This window comes from Euphorbia lathyris, chromosome 10 (genome assembly GCF_963576675.1).
Source record: "Euphorbia lathyris chromosome 10, ddEupLath1.1, whole genome shotgun sequence".
NCBI classification, from domain to species: domain Eukaryota; kingdom Viridiplantae; phylum Streptophyta; class Magnoliopsida; order Malpighiales; family Euphorbiaceae; genus Euphorbia; species Euphorbia lathyris.
The window spans coordinates 16,275,566-16,292,661 of record NC_088919.1 but is presented as its reverse complement, the minus strand read 5'-3'; the positions used below and the strand labels follow the sequence as shown (position 1 = coordinate 16,292,661).

At 41.2% G+C, this 17,096-nt stretch overlaps 1 protein-coding gene across 1 annotated transcript; it reads right to left on the bottom strand.

The window, feature by feature from the left end:
• Positions 1–524: 524 nt before the first annotated feature.
• Positions 525–1,643, bottom strand: LOC136209143 (protein MIZU-KUSSEI 1). Its single transcript, XM_066000526.1, has one exon. It carries the CDS (start codon positions 1,466–1,468, stop codon positions 641–643), a length of 828 nt encoding a protein of 275 aa, XP_065856598.1. The 5' UTR covers positions 1,469–1,643; the 3' UTR covers positions 525–640.
• Positions 1,644–17,096: the final 15,453 nt, after the last annotated feature.

The window sequence follows — 17,096 nt, the reverse complement described above, 5'->3', positions numbered from 1 at the left end:
AGTCTTGTTAGAATTTTAACAAATGTTACTCCTTATAGAAAAATTATACTACAGACCGGAACTAGTAATAATCATTTCACTTAACTAATACCATGTCATCTCAACTCGTAATAAGGTATCATTTGAGTGACAAACTATTATACGTTCCTAGTTTTGATCACATGGATTCTAATGACTATAAAGTATTTGGTTATTCACCATTAGATCTAGGCTTATAAAAATTCTAAGGTGTAGATTCAAAACATCCTACGATTTAGATTTAATAAACCTAGATCTAACGGTAAATGACCAAATTCATTTGATCATTAAGGTCCATATAAATATTTCTATACACATCCCGATTATTAGTAGAATTTTTCCAACCGACCTGCTTGGAAAAAGTCAAATCATCCAAAACTAAACTTTTTTTTTTGAAGAGAAAACTAAACTTTTTTACCTATATATTTTTAAACGAATCTATTCAGAATATTTTCTTTTCGTAAAAGTGAAAATAATGGAAGTATGAATTAGAAATTAAGAAAAAGGAAAAACATAAGGCCACGCGTCACTAATTAATTTAAAGCAAACAATCTTTTACCTTACAAAACCTACTATATCAAAAATAATTACCACCAAACAAGCCCTTGTTTAAAAAAAAAATTCATATTCTTAAAAGAAATATACTGAGTTCAGGCCCTCCAGTTCCATCCGGGTTCATCATATAAAACGCCTCCGAGTCACGGCCACCCACAACTCGCTCAAACTTAGCTCTCATATACAGCAATTCCCCCTCCGATACACCACCACCCTTCCGCCCATCTTCCACCATCGGAATAACCCCAGCTCCGACCGACACACTCTGCACCGTGCTCAGCACGTGCCAATCAATCTCCGTGCACGACCGCGACACCGCATACCCACACTTTCTCCCATTACAATACATACTCCACTTCGGCTCCTTAAACAGCTTCCCCGCCGATCTCCCCCCTCCTCCGCCGTTAACCGGAGCATGAACTTTTTCGCACTCCAGTGCAATCCGAACCAGACCAGACGCCATTTCTTTAACTAACATGGAAGTCGACATTGCTAATTCAAGCAGCAACACCGGTTCGGACCGGGGATCGTCTTGCACGGAGAAGCTGACGTGGCCACGGCGGTTTCCGAAAAGAGTACCGGTGATTTTCCGGCCGAGTGAAGGTGTGATTGAGAGAGGAGATGGGAGGGAGAGCCATTTACACGTCGGAATAATTATGTTCGGGATTGAAACAATCTTGAAAACAGAACGGAGAAGAGCTGAGAATCTTGAATTGATTTTGTTGAGGTATTGGATTGAGATCGGAGAATCTCGACGGAAGAGGAGTTTATCGGAGATGTCTTCCCGGTCTGAAATTGGAGACGTTGATCGGATGTAGTTTGAGGGGATTATCTTTTTTGAGCTTCTGGTAGAGCTAGTGTTTCTTTGAAGAGTAGCTATTTCATGGCGTTTCATTGTTTAAATTCAAGAGTTTGATGAATTGAAAATGGAGATATCTAGAGAGAGAAAGCTATGGAGGTTCTTGATGAGGAGAGAGAGAGAGAGATTGGAGAGGCCGACAAGGTGATGATAGTGTTTGGAAATGGCCGATATAAAGGAAGACTGTGGAGGATTGCGGTGATCATCAACATTTCTCTACTCTTTTTTATATATATATGTGGTCGTTGGAACTTTATTATTTTTAAAAGGAAATCACTAAATTAATTTAATATATAGGTTTGATGACCTGCGAGGCTAAACCGGGTCATATTCATTTCACAGGCCCAGCCCATACTTAGATCCATGGTCTAAGATCGGATGGGACCCGAATAAAGGAAGCGGGCGCAACGAGTAACCGCCCCGAATGGGACCCGAATAAGCGGAAACGGGTGAAGCGAGTAACCGCCCCGAATTCCTAAACGGAGCATCAAGACTCCCACTCAGAACCACGTTCGTTGCCATGAAAGCCACGAAAGGGACATGGCCTAAAAAGGGGGAACCGCCCTCAGAACGTGGCCCACTAAGGAGTAACCGCCCTCAGCGGTTACCTAAAAAACACCTATAAAAGGCCTTAAGAACAAGGGAAAAAGGTACGTACACATTTTTTGCCCTACAATATTATTGTCAAATTACCAACCCTCTTACAAAAACTGACTTGATCGTCGGAGAGTTTTTTCGGAGATCCTGTCTCCAGTTCTGTTTTGCAGGTAACTCCGGCAGGGAATATCAAATCGGATCCGGCAAGTTATCATTGGTGCGGTGAAGGTGGACCTTTTTTACCAACGTCTGGTTAAAGGTACACAAGGAACATGTCAGAACCATCACCAACGGCCGGCGTTACAACCAGATCAACCAGTATGAACTCTAGGGGACCACGGATTGTGAATTCGCAACCTGCAAGTACACGGCCTGTGGTGCCTAGCTCGTCGGGCCCTTCGGGACAATTGAGTCCCTTATTGGAAGTTCAGGTGAAAACTGAAATGGAGATGTCCAATAGTGACTTCGTGCAGATGGCGGGACAAGTCTTGGCTTCGAATATGAGCCAGGCGGCTGGAGATCGAATGATTAATTTATTAACGGCTCTCGCCGAACACAATACCGCCGTAGCGGCTGCTCCTCAAGAACCTGTGGTCATCTCAACACAATCACTGACTATCCCTGTCATATCTGCCCTCCCGCAGCCATCTCAGGCGCCAAATCAAGTGGGCCAGAGTAGTCGCACAAACCCACACAGCCACCCAAGCAACTACTCGCACCCAGATCTCATTACGACGATACATCCGACCGGGCAGCCATCCCAACCGTTGCTAGGAGTGCCAGGAACTCTTCCGCTACAACAAGTGCAACCTTTTGTTCACAGACATTCGGAGTTGATGACGCCTGACGCAACTATGTCTAGGCGAGAGCACACTTGGAACTTTGATCCTATAACGGGACAGCGGTTAGTCCCCCAACGGATCTCAACACCGATTGGTGGGTGGATGCCACCCAGAATTCACCAGCAGCGGATGGAAGAAGTCCGGCGAGTACCCGATATTGACTTAGAAGATCAATTACGGAGCATGATGGAGCGAATGGGGTACTCGCCTAGGCCGAGAGCCGAGGTCCAGAGCGATTCACCTTTTGCCCCTTCGTTGCGGGAATTCATTCCAGATCACAGAATCAAAGCGCCCGCGATACCTAAATACTATGGGGATCCAAATTCCGACCCTGAAGCACATGTCAGGAACTATAGAGAACTAATGGATGTCGCAGGAGCAAGTGAAAGCATCATTTGCCGGTTATTCTCGACGACTTTGGGCGGGGCTGCATCTGATTGGTTTCGATCTTTACCTGCAGAATCTATTCACAATTGGCAACAATATAGTCGGGATTTCTGTGCGAAGTTCGTGGGCTGTAAGGCGGCAGATGTGACGGATAGGCAGCTGAAGGAGATCAAACAGAGAAACTATAATTCCCTAAGGGAATTTGTTGTCGCATTTAACGATATTTTGGTGCGATTACAGAACCCGGATATCGTGAGCATTCGCAACATCATGGCGGATGGAACCACAGATTGGAGCATGCGGGAAGAAATCATCCGCAACAAGCCACGCACCGTAGCCGAACTTATGAAGATAGCAAAGGAATTCATGGAAGTGGATGATGTCAACAGGGAACATAGGGCTCAAACCCGGGGAGAAAGAGATGCCGCTAGATCCACTTCGGACAATCGGAGCCAGATCCAGTCCAAAAGCAATTTTGTTCGAAGAGGCGATCGCCCTTTTCAAAGTGGAGGATATCAGACACCATTAAACACGACTCGCCAGGAGGTGTTACTTTGGATCGAAAAGAGCCCCCTGAAGAAGGATGTGCGGTTCCCCGAGGTAAAAGGTCGAACCAGTTTAGGGCGACATCCTAACAAATATTGCAGGTTCCACAGATTGAACGGCCATGACACGAATGATTGCTATGAATTAAAGAAGGAGATTGAAAGGCTGATCGAAAGGGGCAAACTGAGTCAATTTGTACGAAAAGAGGCTAATAATGAGAAAGCAACGTTACCGCATGAAGCAGAGGCAAGGCCCGAAAAGAAGCAGAAAAAAGGAGTGATAAACGTGATAGCCGGCGGGATCTATGAGCCTCCAACAAAAAGAGCTCGCCGTGAACAGTGAAAAAGCAACACTCATAGGGGGGATGCCCTCAACTACTCATTTGCGCGAATCACGGAACCGTATGCGGATGCTTTGGTGATCACAATGGCTGTGGAAGGCTGGGACTTCAAGCGGGTCCTTATTGATACTGGCAGTTCTTGTAATGTTATTACTCGGACTGCATTCAACAAGTTGGGAATTAATGACGAGCGAGTGGAACACACCTTCATGGATGTAACTGGTTTTGGGGGTCAATCCTCTCAAACAAGTGGACAGGTGGTGTTGGAGGCAGAAATGGGCGATAAAAACCTAAAATGGCGAGGTGATTTAGAATTCGCAATTGTTGATCTCCCATTGGCCTACAACATAATTCTGGGACGCCCATTCTTGTCGGAAATGGAGTCGCTCATCTCAATGAAACATTTAACATTACATTTGCCAACACACCAAGGGCGAGTCATAGTTGAAGGTGATCAACTTGTATCTCAACAGGCCTATACATTGTCACTCGAACCAAAGCCAGACGAAGAGGATAAAGTCGAAGAGAAGCTGCCAGCGGAAGCATTGGGAGAAACGGAACTATTCGCCATCTCAAATAACAAGAACCTGCGAATAGCGGCTGGACTCTCAGAAGAAACAAAGAAAGCCATTACCGAGGTATTGATCCAATGCGAGTCGGCATTCGCCGCTCCGAATGAAGTGCTGAAAGGAATAAGTCCAGATATAGCAACCCATCGTTTGAATGTGGACAAAGGTGCAACCCCAGTGCGACAGAAAAAGAGAGGGCACGCTCCAGAGCGGCAGAAGGCGATTGAAAAAGTTGTGGCGGATTTGCTAAAGTCAGATGCGATTCGAGAAGTCACCTATCCGGAGTGGCTAGCCAATGTGGTGCTAGTCAAAAAGCCAAATGGAACGTACAGAATGTGCGTCGACTTCAAAGATCTGAACAAGGCATGTCCGAAGGATATGTATCCGCTTCCTAAACATTGATATATTGGTAGATGGGACTGCAGGATATGAAGCTTTATCATTCACCGACGTGAAATCCAGTTACCATCAGATACCCATGGAGAAGGCGGATGAAATCAAAACATCGTTCATAACTCACCAGGTGACTTATTGCTTCAAGGTGATGCCCTTTGGATTGAAAAACGCGGGAGCAACATACCAGAGGATGATGAACAAGATATTTTCAGACAAATCCGGCGAGAACTTCTCGATCTACGTTGATGACATGATCATCAAAAGCAAGAAAATGCAAGACCACCCGCAGGATATCAAAGAAATCCTGGAAGTGCTAATCAAATATGGCCTCAAATTGAACCCAGAGAAATGCACATTCGGAGCAAGAGCGGGAAAGTTCCTGGGTTTCATTGTTAGCGGCAAGGGAGTTGAGGCGAATCCCGAGAAGGTTAAAGCAGTAATGGAGATGAAAACGCCGAGGAGCATAAGAGAAGTACAGAGACTGAATGGGCGGTTGGTGGCATTAGGGCGATTCATATCATGCTCAGCTAGGAGATGTCAACCTTTCTACAATGCCATCAAAAAATCCAAGTCCTTTGAATGGACGCCGGATTGTCAAGAAGCATTCGAGGGGATAAAGCGATTACTGTGTTATCCGCCCTTAATGAGCAGGCCGGAGGAGGGAGAAGACTTATTTCTCTACGTATCCGTCACCAATATGGCGATATGCACTGTGATGGTGCGAGAAGAAGAAGGGCAACAATATCCAGTGTACTACGTGAGCAAAGTCTTGAAGGATGCAGAACTCCGGTATTCGAAGTTGGACAAAATGGCCCTCGCAGTGATAACCACGGCGGCTAGATTGAAACCATACTTTCAGGCGCATACTATCATTGTGAGAACTGGCATCCCAATGCGAAAGGTACTACAGAAACCTGACGCATCCGGCCGGTTGATGGAATGGTCAATTCGCCTGGGTGAATTCGATATTCGCTATGAAGGAAGACCGGCGCTAAAGAGTCAAGTACTAAGAGTGGAGCATGTACACAGATGGGGCATTATCTACAGATGGAGCTGGGCTGGGAGTCATCATCAAGGGCCCGGAGGTTATTCGCCTATGCTATAATGACGGCGTGGCCATTCGCAACATGGGGAATCGATATAGTGGGCCCATTCCCAGAAACGACAAAGAAAAGGAAGTACTTGATAGTCGCAGTTGACCACTTCAGCAAATGGGTAGAAGCGGAGGCAGTAACCGCACAAACACCTGAGCGAATGATCGAGTTCTTACGAAAGAACATTATCATGCGATTTGGAATCCCGCAAAAGCTCATAACCGACAATGGCACCCAGTTCAACTGTGCCAAGTTCAAAGCATACTGCGAAAGGGGGATCAAAAATCATTTTTCTTCCGTAAACCATCCCCAATCGAATGGTATGACGGAGGTTACCAACAGGGCCATGATTCAAGGCATCAAGAAGCGGCTAGGAGACAAAAAAAACAGGTTGGGCGGATGAGATACCCCATATGTTGTGGGCATACAGAACCTCTGTAAAGGCAGCAACAGGCGAAACACCTTTCTCGCTAGTTTATGGAGCTGAAGCAGTCCTACCTGTTGAAATCAAGTCGCCCACAGATCGGATAATTTATTATTGCGACACACAAAATCCTATCAACATTTGAGATGCTTTGGATTCTGTGGAGGAACGAAGAGAAAAAGCTTACATGCGAATGGCAGTGTACCGCAATAGAATCAAGAAATATCATGACAGAAGAGTGCGAAAAGTAATAATCAACGAGAACGACTTGGTCTTGAAAAAAGCGGATAAAATACAATCCAGAGATGGCAAAGGCAAGCTGGGCGTCAACTGGATCGGACCATACAAAGTATCCAAGAAGCTGGGACCAGCCACTTTTGAAATAGAAGAAATGAGCGGAAAGAAGCTCCCGCGCACCTGGAATCTAGAGAATCTACGCCTATATAAAAAGGCCGAGTAGTTCGAGGAAATGACGAGTACTCTTTTTCCTTTTATGAGTTTTTCCCATTGGGTTTTCTGATAAAAGGTTTTAATGAGGCTTTGATCCCACACAGTTGGTGTACCTATGTAATAAACCTTTTCTCTTTATCAATAAAGGTATTCAATTATTACATTTATTCAATATGTTACGTCCGAATGCGGATTGTTCTTAAAAACACAAAAATATGTTGCCTATTAAAGAAAGGCGGATGCATGATTACGCATCACTCGCAAAACCCTTAGGGTTAAACTCAAAAAACACATAAATGTGTTGCCTATTAAAGAAAGGCGGATGCATGATTACGCATCACTCGCAAAACCCTTAGGGTTAAACTCAAAAAACACATAAATGTGTTGCCTATTAAAGAAAGGCGGATGCATGATTACGCATCACTCGCAAAACCCTTAGGGTTAAACTCAAAAAACACATAAATGTGTTGCCTATTAAAGAAAGGCGGATGCATGATTACGCATCACTCGCAAAACCTTATGATTAACCTTATGATTATATTATTTTCGAAAGAAAAATAATAGAGTAAGGCATAAAATTAAGCGAATAAACGAGTACTCAAAAATTGCAAAAAGGGTTTGGCCACCCTAGCGAAAGCAAAAAGTACTATGAAGAATTACAAGTATGAAGTCGGCAAAAGGCAAGGATCATACATGAAAATAAAGTGACAATAATCGCACGTATAGGCAAAGCGACAAGTGAAAGAAAATTAATATATACGGGCAGTTTGTTACATACAAAGAGTCCAAATATAAATTAAACTATGCTACAGCTTCCTCTCTTTCACCCATATTGCTTTCCTCGCCTCCAGCGACTCCCTCATCTCCTCCAATGGGCGGATCTACTTCAAGCGAATCCTCAACCCTCGAATCAATAACTGCTTCAGAGGGCGGTACCTCTTGCTCAGGCTGAGAGATGTCCTGCGGTGCCCCTTCTTCCGCATTCCGGGTATGGATCTCACCGATAATTGGAGATTCCTGAAAACTCTTCCAATCTAAGAGGAGCACCTCATCCATATCAGCATCCTCGGCTTCCAGCTTGTCCCACTTCTCAGTTAAATCCTTTTCAGGGATGGGAACCTTGGGGCGGTTAAGTACGAGACCCTGATGTCCATGCTCATAAGCGGCATGAATCCGCTCCCCATACCAGTAGATGCGGGCACCGTCTTCAGCCAGAATTTCCTCAGCCCTCTTCTTTGTGTCTCCTTGGAATCAGCTAGATCATCGAGGGCCTTTCGCAGCTCATCGGACTTAGCCTGAAGAGATTTAAGAGCCTCCTCCTTCTCGCTCACAGCCTTCTGAAGGGCGCCTTCTAGGACCTTCACCTTCCCTTGGACATCATCATAAAGCGACTTCTGAGTCGCCAATTCAGTACCAAGACCTTCCAACTCCTTGGCTCGCTCGGCATCCTTTCGGAGAATGCCCTCAGTGAAATTGATAATCTGCATATAAGACGGCTCACGAATAAAAAAGGGCGAATAGAAATAGGCGGTTACAATGGACGCAAGATCCTTAAAAAAGGGCGAATAGAAATAGGCGGTTACAATGGACGCAAGATCCTTGAAAGAGAATGACAAGCAACAATATACCTCTACAGAACGCTTCTCGATCCCCTCCACAGCGGTAGGGAGCGGTACTTGTTCGCGCACACGGGAAGCAGAGGGAAGCCGCCCGAGGACATTGCATATGGAAGAGACAATGTCCTTGCAAGAAAAACTCACGGCCATGCCAAAGGTCCTAGTCCACCATCCGCTGATGTCGGGAATTGGCTGCAAAGGCGTAAAGAAAAATATCAAGAGAACAGCAGATAGCTCATGAGGAAAAAAGTAGCAATATAGAAAGAGGGAATAGATCAAGATACCTCGTGAATTGGGGTACTGCTCTTTCCTTTGGATGAGGCGGATACGGATGTACCGCCAACAGTAAGGGACGCGGAGGTGTTCTTCTTCTTGGGACGAGAAGACTCTGTATCCGCACTTATCTTCCGCTTCCTCGTCAAAGGAAGATCCTCGGAGGCAGAAGCGGGACCTTGTGAAACGGAGGCCCTTACAGGAGAAGCCGCCTCAATGGAAGGAATCGTTCCTCCAGAAGAATCCGCCCCTACAACGGAAGCGGTTCCCGCCATCCGCTTCTTCCTTCTCGCTAGGGCTTTAGCCTCCCGATCTGCAGCGATTTGAGATAAAGGATCACCCCTGCAAAGGGTTAAAAGAAATCATCAACTTGGAAATAAAAAGTACCTTGTACAAAAACGCGATAAGGGATATAGACCACGCGATCCCCCTCGCGGTAGGCAATCGCTACTCGGCTCCTTAGCATATGGAAGGCCTGATCATATGTCCATACAAAAGGAGGGGTACTCTTCAGGAACTCGATGACAGCGGATTCTTCCTTGCTGGGGTAACCGAAGTTCAAACTCTTCACATTGGGCCGGCCCCAACGGCGAAGGAAGTTCAGATTTCCCTCATTAAACTTGATAAAAAAGTAAGAGCGATCCCACTCGCGGATCTTGTTCAGCTTCTCGTCAAAACCATAGTATCCGCTCTGGCGGATGAAAGTGAAATATCCCGCCGAACTCTTGAAATGATGAAGCTTGGAGAAAATTTTAAGCGAGAAAGGAACCTCCAAACAATCCGCCAGAAATTTATCCAGGGTCAAGTCGGCCCATCCATTTGGATGTAACTGCCCGGGTGCGATTCCGTAACCGCCGAGGACGGAAGCAATCTCATCCGCCAGCGGATAAGTGAAGGCGTAGATAATTTGGGCGACGAAAATGGTGAAATACCCCTTTGGGTAATCGTCCGGTCCTCTATCCTCCCTGGGAATGATGGTCTCGAGACCTTGGAGCCAAGGATATTGCACCCGCAAATCCTCAATGGTCTCGCGACAAACTAGGCTTCCCGACATGTCCCTCTTTGGTAACAAACGGGGGGTTGGGACAGGTGGCGGAATCAACTTCTTAGGGTCAAAATCTAGACCCTCGTCGGTTGTATTCGCCAGATGGAGGAAGTCAGCGGGGTGGGAATCAGACCCATGAGATCTGGTTGAAACTTCATCAACCATCTCATCAACTTCATGAGAAACCTCGCGGACGTAGTTCTCATCGAACGGTGCGAAGTCGAGGTCGGGGTTCGACATGTTGAGGAAAAGAAATAAACAGAAGTAAAAAGCCGAACAAGGTACAAGTTATGAAGAGGAAAACTTACATGGGAAAGACAACACAGAGAAGTGGCGGAAATAAGAGGTCAACGCCGGAAAAGATGACGCCGGAAAAGAAATAACGAAAGAGGAAAAATTCACAAGTTTTTGAATTTTGAATAGACAAGCAAAAACGAAGCGTCCCCTATGAACAGACCCTAAAGGGCTCTTGTATCAAACTAAAGGGGAGGCATGTGATGACCCGCGAGGCTAAACCGGGTCATATTCATTTCGCAGGCCCAGCCCATACTTAGACCCATGGTCTAAGATCGGATGGGACCTGAATAAAGGAAGCGGGCGCAGCGAGTAACCGCCCCGAATGGGACCCGAATAAGCGGAAACGGGTGAAGCGAGTAACCGCCCCGAATTTCTAAACGGAGCATCAAGACTCCCACTCAGAACCACGTTCGTTGCCATGAAAGCCACGAAAGGGACATGGCCTAAAAAGGGGGAACCGCCCTCAGAACGTGGCCCACTAAGGAGTAACCGCCCTCGGCGGTTACCTAAAAAACACCTATAAAAGGCCTTAAGAACAAGGGAAAAAGGTACGTACACATTTTTTGCCCTACAATATTATTGTCAAATTACCAACCCTCTTACAAAAACTGACTTGATCGTCGGAGAGTTTTCCCGGAGATCCTGTCTCCGGTTCTGTTTTGCAGGTAACTCCGGCAGGGAATATCAAATCGGATCCGGCAAGTTATCAAGGTTTTATTGTTTTGGATATTTTTGGATCTTTTAATCTAAATTTAGCTCAATTGATTGAGAACTTCTACAGTGCACCGGGTGTAATGGACTCAACCAATGAAAAAAAAATCACGATACTTTATTGGAAGATGATTGGTGTGAGGAAAGAAAATGCATAATTGTCACGTTTCTATTGGTAAACTCCAATGGACTGTGACTATAGTAGAATTTCTCTGATTGATTTGATTTTTTCTTAAACTCCTTTCCAATGATGTGCAATTTTATTTGGCAATGGAGAATGTATTGAATTTCATCTCATAGAATTTGGAATTGGAGATGAGAATGAAAGTTATCCCTAAGTAAAGGGATGGATCAGAGTACGGTAATCGATGGAAGACGATAATAGATATATCACGTAATCATTGATTTATTATTGTTAAAATTAGATGTACGGATATTAATGAATATATCAACTAATACATATATATCATATATGTATCCTCATTTTTTAACAGGGATGGATATGGGAAATCTTAATAAGAGTGTGGATCGATGTAATAGCGCACCATCATAGTTTCTGAAATTGGTAAGTCCATTGAAGAAAATCTATCAATCTTTTCTTTATATATCTAGACATGATTAAGACAACAACGACCTCCTTAATTGGATGTAGATATTGTAACTAAGAGTTCTCGCGTTTGGTACGATACTATTGAGCTTTCTCACCTAAAAAACTAGCTCGGTTTTTCACTTACGCTTATTAATTAAACACCAGAACTTTTCGCGACCGATTTGGAAAAACTCAACAAGTTGTATCTAAAAGATCTTAATTATGCAAGCCCCTAGTCAATCGTTTCAATGTATTAGACCTGTTCAAAAGCCCACTGGCCCGCTCAGCCCGTCCAAGCCCGCTCTTCAAAAACTGGGCTTGGACGTATATATTTTGTAATAGGCCCGACCCGGTCCAAGCCCGCTTAGGCCCAAATACAGAGTAGGTTGGGCTTGAGATTTGTCTCAAAACCCAGGCCCAATCCAACCCGGCCCGAAATTTTAATAATAACTTTAATTTTATAAATTTTATAGTTTAATAAACTTTATACTCCAAAGATAAAAAAATTTAAATTTCTTCACCATAAAATTTTCCAAACCATATATTTTTTAGAATTGGTAAACATGTACATATTTTTGTTACTGTTTTATTTATTACTATCAAATGAGTATTTTTTTTTATTTAGGATTGCGTGGATTGATTTATTGAAATAATGCTCTAAACTTTAGTTTATTGTATTTTTATTATTTATATTTATAGTTTAATTTAAATTTTTAAAAAATGCAAAAATATTAGTTGGGTCGGGTCGGATTGGGCTTGAGAATTAGTTCATTTAGCTTGGCCCAGTCCAGCCCAAACCCGATGTAAATATAGTGCGGGCTGGGTTGGGCTTGAACAAAGTAATTATATGACAAACCCGCTTAGGTCCGGCCCAAGCCCAAACCCAACCCGACCCAGTCCATGAACAGGTCTACAATGTATATAAAGACCATTTGATTATTTATTAATAGAGATGAATGTAAATCACTTTTGTCTGTCAGAGGAATATTATAAAAGAGTTTAACACACATATTAATAACAAGTCACGAGAAAAAAAAATATTGTTGTTGGTGTCATGTCATATCCGTGAACCTTGTGAAATAAAAAATAGGCAACCTGATAATCTTTTCCGTATCTTCTGTCCTTCTTTTTGGTTGGATATTGAATATCCTTCTGGTTCGAACTATTTTCTATCTACAATAGAGAAAAATTATACACTACGCCAGACATACCACATCACAATCTGGCGTGGTATGCCATGACCTATAAAAATCGGACATATATAATTTTAATTAAGTTTAATAATTAAAAAAAAATATTTCATTTTCTCTAGATTAATCAGCGTCCTTCCCTTCTCTCCCCTTTCCTTTTCTTTTTCTGTTGTCCCTTTCTTAGAAATCGTTACCAGCAAAATTCACCAAGCCACATGAAGAGATGAGGAAATACTGATTCTCTGATCTCTTAAAAATATCATTTTCTAGCCTAATCGACAGTCGGATAAAGTCTTTTTCTTTCATCGGCGATGGCAACAGTCCAATAAAATAAAGTGCTTTGGCGGAGAGGAGACTAAAGAAGGCACATGTGCAATTCATAAATTGGAGGTGAGAGGAAAAAATCAATGAAACTAATGATCCTAAATTACCATTCTAAGAAGTCCTTTTGAGATTTCTCGGTGTTGAACTTGAATCTGGAAAAAGAACATGAATTTTAGAGCTGTTGAGAAGAAACTATATGGATTTATTTTTATGGTTTAAGTCTCTAAAAATTGCATAAGAAATCCACCTTCTGCCATTAGAAGATCCTCATCCGGCCAAGAGAAGATTGTTACTAATTAAAATTAAAATTATATGGGTTTTATTTTTATGGGTTCACGTTTTAATTAAAATTCCATGGTTGTGTTTTGAAAGTGATTGAGAGGAGAGTTGGGAAAATATGGTAGTTCTGAGACAGATCCAACAAAAAAAAAGGAACAAGAACCGCAGAAGACGTGGAGAAGAAGTAGACCGGTTAATTATCTTTTTGTCTTATAATTGTTTATAAGGAACTGTTAATTTGTTAACACATGTCATTTTTTAATAGGTTAGGCATACTACATCACCTTTCACATGTAGTATGTTTTGTGTATAGTAAAATTTCTCCTACAATAACATTTTTCTTGTATGGAAGTTGAGAGTAGTGAAAAGGGATTGTGCTTCTTTCTTGTGTTAGTACGAGAATTACACCTCTTCTGAAAAACCTCATAAATTCATATTTTGGTTATCTGCTAAAGCTCGTCTAGTTCTACGAATCAAATATTTATTGAGATAATTATGTTTGTAATATAGTTAAACATTAATTGAAACTAACTCTGAATATAATTTATTTCAATAAAAAAGATAGTGATTTACATATAAAAATATAGACGATTTGAATGAATGAATTATATATATGCATTTATAAGTTTCAAATTACAATCAAATTCAATTCAATTTCTTTTGAAAGGAACTTGAGAACTTTATTAGATGATAGCGTTACTGGAAACAATAGCAAAATTGTGGGGGGGGGGGGGGGGGGGGGGGGGGGGGTGGTGGTGGAACCAAGAACCCCAATCAGACTCTGAAATCACTGCTCGTGCAAACACATGGGCATAATAATTCACTGACCGTCGAACAAAAGAAATCTCACAGGAATCTATATCTCGTAACAGAGATTTACAATCACCTATTATAACATCTACTACTGAGGAAGTACTAGAAGCTCGCTTAAGGGCAAAATCTACCAATTGGGAGTCAACTTCAACCAATGTGCGAGTCCAGCCCCGCTCTTTAATCCAGCTGAGAGCTTCCCGACATGAGAGGGCTTCGACGAGGAATGGGTCAAGAGGGCAGAGCAGCTGTCCATTTTTAGCAGCAATAAAGTGACTGAATTCATTTTGGGCAACTATACCAAAACCTGCAAAACCTTCATTTGCAAACAAAGCACCGTCCACATTGATTTTTAGGAAGTCCCGCGGCGGAGGAGACCATCACGTTACCGCAGGTTGGAGCCCGCGACCTATCCGGTGATTCTGGGCATGTCACGTCCGTGTCTAAATTTCTAAAATTTATATTTTGATATTAGTATATATTATATACTATTGGATGTGTGAAGTTAATTTGGTGTTATAGGAAAAGTTTGGAGTTAATTTGAGGGTTTTATGTGTAAATTAAAAGTTTAGAGTAATTTGTAAAAGATTATATAAAGATGGAGGATCAAAACGGATATTTTCCAAATTAGAGACATACATCCCAATGTTCCAGAGATATCCGATGATCATCATCATCTTTTTATTTTCTTTTCTTTCCTTTTTCTATTCCTTCAAACTTCATCAGTTTTTTCTGACCGTTTCTCCACCGTTTCTTTGATTTACGGAGATTCGACCGTCCGAATCACTCGAAATTGAAAACATAACATCCTTATACATAGATCTAAGTCCTAACCGAAGAGTTTTTGAGTTTCGAAAGTGTTTGGAGGGGAAACGTCTTAGACAGAATTTAAACGAGAATTGAACGGGTGTATTTTCCTCAATTAGTAGCCAAGGTAAGTAACTATCAACTATATTTTGAGTTTTATGTATATAGATATATATATAATCAAAGAATTTTCAGAAATTGATATTTTAGGGATATGCAGGAATTTTGTAAAATTAGAGTTTTTCATGATTTTGCTTTTTATTATGAAATTACGGTTCAAATGAAGCTATTGATTATGCTTCTATGTGAATTTCAGATTTTACTTGATTATGTTGATTTAAGGCTTAATGTGGTTGATTTACATATATACATATATGTTTTTGGTTTCAATATATATCTATATTGAACAAAATGAATTTGATGATTTCTTACGAATTGTTTTTGGATTGAGAAATCTGTTGCGGTTATTGTTGTTATTATTTTGGATTGAAGTCCAAATATGATTTTTTTATGATACAAAATGGCTAATTGAAGCCAAATGATGTTTGGTTATGAAATAGTTTGGAATTTGATTGTGAAAGGATATTTAAGCACGTTATGATTTTCTGATTTTATATTCATCGAGAGTTATCCGGATCGGTGGTTTTATATTTGAAGACCATGTTCAGTGAGGGACATGGCCTGTGTACACAGTTTGAAAGACTTATTGAGTATGGCAAAGAAGTGTTGGGTAAGACCATATGGGATAGGTAATATTAAGAGACGTCTCGACTATATATGTGGTTATGGATTGATACTTAAGGGGAGAAACTCGAGGATGGATACAATGTTTTAAGTTCATTTGGATTATGTTTTCGGTTATGATTGATTTTGATATAAGGTTTTACGTTTGATTAAATACGAGTTGGTTTGATAAAACACTTATTTGATTACAATATTTTATAAGAGTTTGAACTCAAGAATGGATACAAGATTATATATTGTTATGGTTTTGGTTTACGACTTTGACTATATTATGAACTTACGTTTTGAGTATATTTTATAAGGTTTGGATTAAATCCCTTTATAAATGTATATATGTAGCTATGTTAAATAAAGTTAGTTTTTATAGCTGATAGTTTCTTACTGAGATTTTTGTCTCACGTTTTTAAATGTTTTAATGTTTTTAGGTGAGAAAGTACAGGATATAAAGAAGGTTACCGACCGATTAGGCGAGGTTTGGAAGTTGGTTGCTTATTGTTAGAATTATGGTTAGAACTTTGGTATTTCAATTGTAATGGATAAATTGGAGACTCCTAAGTATTGATTATGATCTTTCTATTTCACGTCCGATGCCGATTGAGGTCGTTTAGGGTCGGGTGTGATAGTTTGGTATCAGAGCTCTAGGTTAAATTCTTCGGACCTAAGGTTGATAGTAATTGAGGAATGTCGATATTTGATGATGGCTAAGAAATAATCGATAGTAATTGAGGAATATGGATATTTAGTGATAGCTAAGAAATAAGTTGGAATTTTTTGAGGATTGAGTAACTAGCTAATGAGGTGTAAAAATGAGATTTGATGGTTAGCAATATCTAGGTGTATGAAAAATAGTAAATTATTTGATATTTGGTGATATGGGTTATGAGTAAGTCATAACATTGAACTAGAGATATAGAGAATTGTCTATCTGTGTACACAGTTTGAAAGACCTATTGGGTATGGCAAAGAAGTGTTGGGTAAGACCATATGGGATAGGCAATATTAAGAGACGTCTCGACTATATATGTGGTTATGGATTGATACTTAAGGGGAGAAACTCGAGGATGGATACAATGTTTTAAGTTCATTTGGATTATGTTTTCGGTTATGATTGATTTTGATATAAGGTTTTACGTTTGATTAAATACGAGTTGATTTGATAAAACACTTATTTGATTACACTATTTTATAAAGGTTTGAACTCAAGAATGGATACAAGATTATATATTGTTATGGTTTTGGTTTACGACTTTGACTATATTATGAACTTACATTTTGAGTATATTTTATAAGGGTTGGATTAAATCCCTTTATAAATGTATATATGTAGCTATGTT